Consider the following 7,330-nt stretch of genomic DNA (forward strand, 5'->3'; position numbering starts at 1 on the left):
GAAGGGAAAGTTAAGAGGAAAGAGTAAACCTTTTTATATTTTTAATAGTGCCCTCTGCCATATGATGTCTGGGATCATGATGTGCTAGGTTCTGTGCAGGTGTGGAATATACCCACGCATTGTTTCTGGAGAAAGCAGTCTGACCACTGTTTTAGCAGCTGTCAAAGTTGAGTGACAAAGTCTTAAATGACATGATCTATTTATGTGGAGGAAGAGAAGGTGAAAGTAAATGAGAGAGTAAATGCTGAACATTCAACAGTGCAGACAAATGGAGGCATGTAAACCCGAGTATAGAGGAAAAGAATAGACTTCTGGGGCCAGATCGCCCCTTCAAATCTGCTCAAGAGCCCTGATCAAAGCCTAGTGAAACCAATGGGAATCTTTCCACTGACTTCAGTGGGTTTTAAAATGGACTTGGAGGGTATTTCCATGCGTCCAGATCTCCCCCCTTCCCACGCAGAACTGTGTGTGCGCGTGCATGCATACCAGGTGCTGTGGCAGTGTTCCTCACTTCTTTGGGGACTCTCTATGGGTCTTTTATGTTCATGCAGGGTGGAGACAAATATCCTCTCCAGCCTCTTGGAGGTTCACTCTAAGAAGAGAATACTGCCTGAGGGTTTTAGTGTCTCATCTGTGGAGCTCCCTCTTGGGGCTTCCAGAAACAGCCACAGCCTGGGAGAGTTCCTGGTGGTGTACCTCCATTGAGCAGTTACATGGCGTATTCATTCAGTATACAGGTGGCTAAATGAACAGCTCATAGAGGCTTAAAGACAGACAGACAGATTAGAATAAGAGGTTGGGGAACTCAGAGTTACACAGTACATATAAAATAACAGGCAACACACTTTTTTTCAATTATCACATAGTTACTTGAATACCATGTTCCAGGGCACTGTTTAGGAACCTGCACAGAACACAATATAGACAAATGGTAGTTGCTCATTTTAAAATAAAGAGCTATGGAACATGACAGAACTTTACAGTTCTTAATAAAACATGATGATAAATTCTGATTTAGTGTCTGCTTCTTTGAAATAAATTATTTTGCCTTGTACTGAGTTTATGGAACCACCACCATATTTTTTTAAAAAGCAAAGACTTTTTAAACTATGAAAAGCTGTCTTCTGATGCTAAATGATAGGAATAATGAGTGTTATGGAAACTTTGCTGTTACTATTGTCTTTTTCATTCACTCATATATCTATGGATATAGACACTCATTACTGCTTTAATAATAAAAATGGCCAATATTAAAACAAAACTAGTGATTTTGGGTTCCCAACTTGAGATGTTAAGAGACCTGATCTTAAAGGAACCCAATTTTCAGAAACCTCTAAAAAAGGTGTCTCACATTGGGCACCCAAAAACAGTCACTCAAAATAATGTTTAAAAGTCCTTGGCCTAATGCTTCGGAAACCTGTTCATCAAAGGATTGCTACCTGCTGCTGGAGAAATTTTATGGTGATAGGAATGTAGACATGATGTGCTGCCAGTGTCAGCAAACACTTCTGTCTAATGATGTGCAAAGAATCCAGTCATTATTTTCCACTGTGAAATGGTTTGATGACCTGGTTGCAGCTAATCATTCAAGTCATGTTGGTGGGTGTACTATAATAATACAGTTCAGAACAGTTATTCTTTGGCTATTTTCAATCCATGATTTATTTTTAAATGCATTTGAAATTATTCTTCTGGCTCTGGGACAGCTGATGTTGCTGGCAGAAAGCTGGCTTTGATCACTAGAAAATGAGTACAATATTGGCTATGGTTAATGATCACATGCAGATGGAACGATGTAAATAGAGAAGTGAAAATGCTATTGTTGAATTGCTTTAAAATGTATGGGATTCCTGATCTGTCCCCAGGGAGAGAAGGATCAGAGCTGGTCTTAAGTCATCATTCTTCACACACTTAAAGCAAGAAAATAAGTTGAAACTCACGCCAGGTGTGATCCAATGGCAGTGCCTCTCAGCCAAGCTATGACTCATTGCTTGTATGGAATTTAACACCAACACTAAAATGTTTGGTGCCTGGGCCCTTCCAGTGAGAATATATGAAGAGTGCAAAAGTCTTTCACATGCCAGGGGGGAAAGTAATTCACTTCTAGCCAGGAAGAATTTAGAGGACAAACATGAACTGGCTCAGTGTCAGACAGAACCCAGCCCAAATGTTGACGCTGCAGAAATCTGTTTCCAGCCACAAGAGATCAGTTGGGCAGAGGAACCACTCCCACCACAAGACAGCCATTGGTACTCAGCCAAACAGCTGTGTGTGCATTTGTGGGGGAATGTCTCTAGTTAATACATGAGACCACCAGGGCTTTTCTGGGCTGTGTGGGAATCTCCCACCTGCTGCCGATCTCTTTACCTGCCAGAGACAGACACCAGGTGCAGCAGTGGCTGTCCTGACTCACTTGGGTCCCCCTGTGCGCTGTTGCCCCCATTCTGGGAAGCCTCTTCCCCTGCAACAGTCGGCCTGATGGAAACCACCAGCCTCCTGTGGAAGGTTTGCCCTAGCAGGATGTAGATGAAGGGGTTGAGGCAGCTATTGGCATAGCCCAGGCTGATGGCCACATTGTAGGCATAGTAGAAGGGCAGGGTGGGGTGGCGCATGGCTAGCTGCACCAGCTGTAGCACATGGTAAGGCGCCCAGCAGATGAAGAAGGCCAGGCAGATGGCAATGGCCACGTGTTACTTTTTTGGTGCAGGTCCTGGTGCACCTCTGGCCAGTGAGTGCCTCTGAGAACCTGGCCATCCTGAGCAGGATCCTCCTGTAGGCCACAGTGATGAGGGTAAAGGGGATGGTGAAGATGAGGAAGAACTGATAGAGAGTATACCAGTAGATGTTATTCTGCGGGTCTGGCAGCTGAATCCCATAGCCCAGCAGCCCCCCAGGCAGAGGGATGAGCCGGGCATACATCCACACTGGGGTGATGCTGAGGAAGGAGAGGGCCCAGAACATGCAGATCACTAGGATGGCCACACGTGGCTTCCTGAAGTGAGTGGAGGTGAAAGAGTACATGCTGGCCAGGTAGCGGTCAATGCACATGGCAGTGAGGATGTAGGTGCTAGTGAATTGGCTGTTGGCATTCAGAGCAGTGATAATGGTGCACGTGGTTTCCCCAAAGTACCAGGCTCTGTTGCCCAGCAGCTGATGAATGAGGAAGGGCATGCCCGGGAGGAAGAGCAGATCCACCATGGAGAGGCTGATGATGAAGATATCTAGGACACTGCTTCTGGGGCTGGATTTCTTAAAGACTGTGCAGATCACCAGGCTGTTACCGATGATGCCAAACAGGGTAGGCATGATGAAGTCAGCATAGCTTACAGTGCTGGGCTCACCTGCAGAGACAGAGCATAGGCAGAGAAACATCAGGGCATGTGTGCCGTGAGCAAAGGGTGCAGGGGAAGATGGGGGCTTTACAGACTGGACATCCTGGTTTCTAATAAAACCATGATAATATGCTTATAGCAATATAAGAATAATGTATTTTCCACACATACATAAGGTGGTGGGTGTGTTAATATAATACACGCCTATACACATATGTACAAATCTATTTACACTCACGCATACAGACAGACATAGAGGTGTATGTGTATCTGCGTGTACATGTACAGTGATATATACTATATACAGCAAACTTTATACTTATATCTGCACTTATGTGCATACACACACTCAAACATACATATAGATACAGTATACACATGAATATGCACATCTAGGTTTGTTTGGATACAGCATATGTTTGTGTATACGCATGCATCATCTTGTGTACAATATATGTACATGTGTGTATCTATTTATGTAGGAGTCTGTGTATATGCACACACACTAGATGCATGCATATATAAATATGCATGTGTGTGTATATAATACGCATACTCCTTAGTTATATAGTAGGTTCATAATAGCCTCAGTCCCATCACTTTTAGCTTTGAGAAAAGTGATCGGCAATTATCCCTGTATATAAGGCCTCCTGATGGTATACACAAATATATATTTTCACCTACTCGTTTACTTACCAGGCAGGGAAAAGTTTTGCACAGCCTTGGTGATGTTAGCAGTGCAGCCATTCAAGCTCTCTGTAGGATTTGTTTTAAAATCCATCCCTCGGCAACAATTGGATCTGATCAATAGTTTGAAGATGTTGCGGTGCTGATATTTAATGTAGAAGAAAGGTAGCCAGTTCTTGGGAGATCCTTTGATGATGCTCAAACCTGCCACTCTGAGAACCAGCAGAGGCTGCTGTATCTGTTGAAAAGCTGCTGTTGTAAAGCTCTGACTCCCCTGCTTCTACACCAATGCCAGGTGAAACGACACCAAAATGTAAGAAGCAAAGTGCCTATCAGCAGGCTGTCAGCCGAATGCCTATTAACACACTGGGAGGGAGAACAGAGAAGCAGAGCTCATTTATGTAGTGCAGAAGGCAGGGACTGGGATCCATTGGTGGACTGAGAAATAAACCTATGTTCTATAAAAAGACACTGGGACTTGCACGAAGTAAATTGAAATACATTACACACATGCACAAACACGTGCATTCAACATATAGGGCAGCTGTAGCTTTCAGGACTAATATAAGCAAGTCAATAATACTATCCGCCTGAAAAGAGTTAATCTGAAGAGCCAACAATTATATTTCAGTTGTATATGCTAGGGTTTGGGCTAATTTCCCTTTGCTTTTAACTCAAACAATATGAGCTACTAGTGGCTGGAAATATAAGGGTTGGATGGATAAATATATTGGGAACTATAATATTTTCTGATAAACCTGCTGAGTTGCAGCGCAATGAAGGACCTCCTCTTTCTCTCTCTCTCTCTCTTCCCCTTCCCCAATATTTTTCCAATTTTACTCCAGTGGACCATTGAAGCATCTCTGGAATGTAGAAGCAAGGACTACTTATGGTCAACACAGGCAGGTGCTGTTTGGAGAGGAGGGGAACTAATCAGGAGATTTCTTTTCAAGGTTTGTGCGAAACTCTTGAAGTTTTATAGAATTTACATGTAATAAATACAATATTGGAAAAACTAAATGAGGTGGGACCCAGGCTTTCATTTAAATTACTATCTTGCTTCTCCCACAACTTAAATTACAACATAATCTTAGTAGCCAATGCACTCATGAACTGTAAACTCATTGATATTAGTCACTTTGGAAGATGAGATTACATACGAGGGATAATAGTTCTAGTGAGAGTGGATAGTAGGCAGTAATGCAAGGAAAGATAGGATGACAACCAGAGTTATGTGATTTCAAGTCCCATTTCTTGCTAACCACAAGGATTCCTAGTACTTAGCAATAATTTTTATCCTGGTGATTCATCAACCAGTGACCATTTTAAGGTTTAACAGCACAGGGAAAAATTCATTTCATTTACCAGATAGGGCAGGATGCTTTCAGCATCACAACCTTTTGGGTCACACTGCCCCTCAGGAGTCTCTTTAATTTGCAAACTCCATTCTCAACTGGTTCATTGCAGTTCTGGTCCATTCTGGTATCTGCACAGGGAAATAAGGTTGGTTGAAAGGAAAAGTATAAGTGTTGACTCCCAATCATTCCAAATTTTTCCTTGCTTCCTTTCTTGGGGCATACTTTTATACTTGTTTCAGAAAATAGGACTTAACCATGTCCTCTCTTGCTTTTGAGATAAGGGGAAAATTGTTATGCACAAGTTTGTGCCATTAGTATCAATGGCAGCAAGGAAAATGTATGAAGAAACAGACTTCACTTAAAAATTGGAGTCACCGTAATTGCAATTACATTTGTTTCTTCACACACCAGTGCAAAGCAATTACTGCTTATCAATATTTTCATTACAAAGCTCTTGCCTTACCTTGGGTCTGCAATTCCTCCACGGGCCAAGGGAAGTGTTTGTCTTTATTGTTTTATTGCAGCAATTGAAAGCCAGCACACTTATAGATATAGCAGCTGCTGCTGAAAGCTTCACTAAAGAATGCACTTTCCTTTTGGAAGCTGGCAGGTAAGACTACTCACACAGATGGCAGAAGCGTATGTAATAAAAACTTGCTGATGGGCTGTACTAACTGCAGCTGTGATATGAATTCTTCTTGGTCAGCCCTGAACGTGAATAAAAGTGCAGCATTCTGCGGCAATGTTACAATGTTTTTCCATACAAATCCTTGGCTGATGTAAAATTGACATAGCTCCATTGTGGAACTATGCTGATTTACACCAGCTAAGGATGTGGTTCAAAACTGGGAGTAGCAGCAATTGTTAGAGTTAAAGTTGCATAAACACTTCCAGTGTAAGATCGTTATTTCACCTTTTGGGATGAAATTTTGTAGGCTTTCACTCAGTCCAAAGATTAAGGTGGGGGTTTCTTTAAGTTTAAGCAAAATACTGTCATTTCAGTTGTTTGTTTTCCCCCTCTAGTATGTGGAACATGGAGGAAAAAAAATGCCCATTTTAACCTTTAAAACCGCTCTTTAGCTCAAATGACAGGAGGTAAAAAGTTGTATGAGTTTTGATTTGACCATGTTATGAAGTGTGGGGGAGGAAACACTCTTTTCAGGATAGGGATCCATAATGAGGAAATTCTCTTCATAATGTACTGTAACCCAGAGGCAAACACTTCACACTTCTCTTAAAGTGTGAAAGTGATTTATTGAAAGGACCAGCGCACCGAGCACAGTGCAGGATGGAGCCCTAATGTATGTAATATAGTGCACAGCCAAAGATGGGTCTCACTGCACATATGTATGTGACAAACTTACCAGCACAGTGAAAAATTAAAGTGAACTTTGTGTCTTGGACTGTAGTTTCATTAAGCAGAATAGATTCATTGTGGTCATCAAGTAGTAAAGACTGCAGCCAATACTCTGAACTTGTCATGGCTCAAATAAAATTGGAAATGTGAAAGATTTGGAAAGGAGGGACTCAAAGAACAGAAGAAGTATATTACCTTAAGTTCATTTAACACAAAAGTCTCTGTGGAGGTGTTTAAAGCCAAATCTTTTAGTTTTAGTTTAGAGCATTTCTGATTTAAGTTACAGTTACACAGCAGGTTTGTGTGAGACAGGAGTAAATTTGGGTCTACACTAAGGGGCATATTTGTTTTGAGAGATAATTTGAAATATACCTTCAGTTTAGAGACAAACTAATTCTGTATACCAATTCATGCAACATTGCAACATTATACCAGCTGAGGACCAAGAATGCTGCTGCCCATTTAAAGACAAGGAGGGCTGAATATCGCCAAATAATGCCAAACTGGCCACAGTTTGAGACTGTCAAATTTATTGAGCAATAACTCACAAGGTGACGTGTTTGGGTTAATACAAAATGAAGTGAGAGCCTGTAAAA

The 7,330-nt window shown here is 41.8% G+C and overlaps 1 protein-coding gene across 1 annotated transcript; it reads right to left on the reverse strand.

Annotated features, from left to right (window-relative positions):
• Positions 1-1,305: 1,305 nt before the first annotated feature.
• Positions 1,306-7,299, reverse strand: LOC119862729 (melanin-concentrating hormone receptor 1-like). The gene is given in 4 exon segments (XM_038419943.2): positions 1,306-2,688; positions 2,690-3,341; positions 4,029-4,385; positions 5,385-7,299. Coding segments are annotated over 3 exon segments (1,062 nt in total). The 5' UTR covers positions 4,114-4,385; positions 5,385-7,299; the 3' UTR covers positions 1,306-2,363.
• Positions 7,300-7,330: the final 31 nt, after the last annotated feature.

This window comes from Dermochelys coriacea, chromosome 10, assembly GCF_009764565.3.
Source record: "Dermochelys coriacea isolate rDerCor1 chromosome 10, rDerCor1.pri.v4, whole genome shotgun sequence".
Lineage (NCBI taxonomy): Eukaryota > Metazoa > Chordata > Testudines > Dermochelyidae > Dermochelys > Dermochelys coriacea.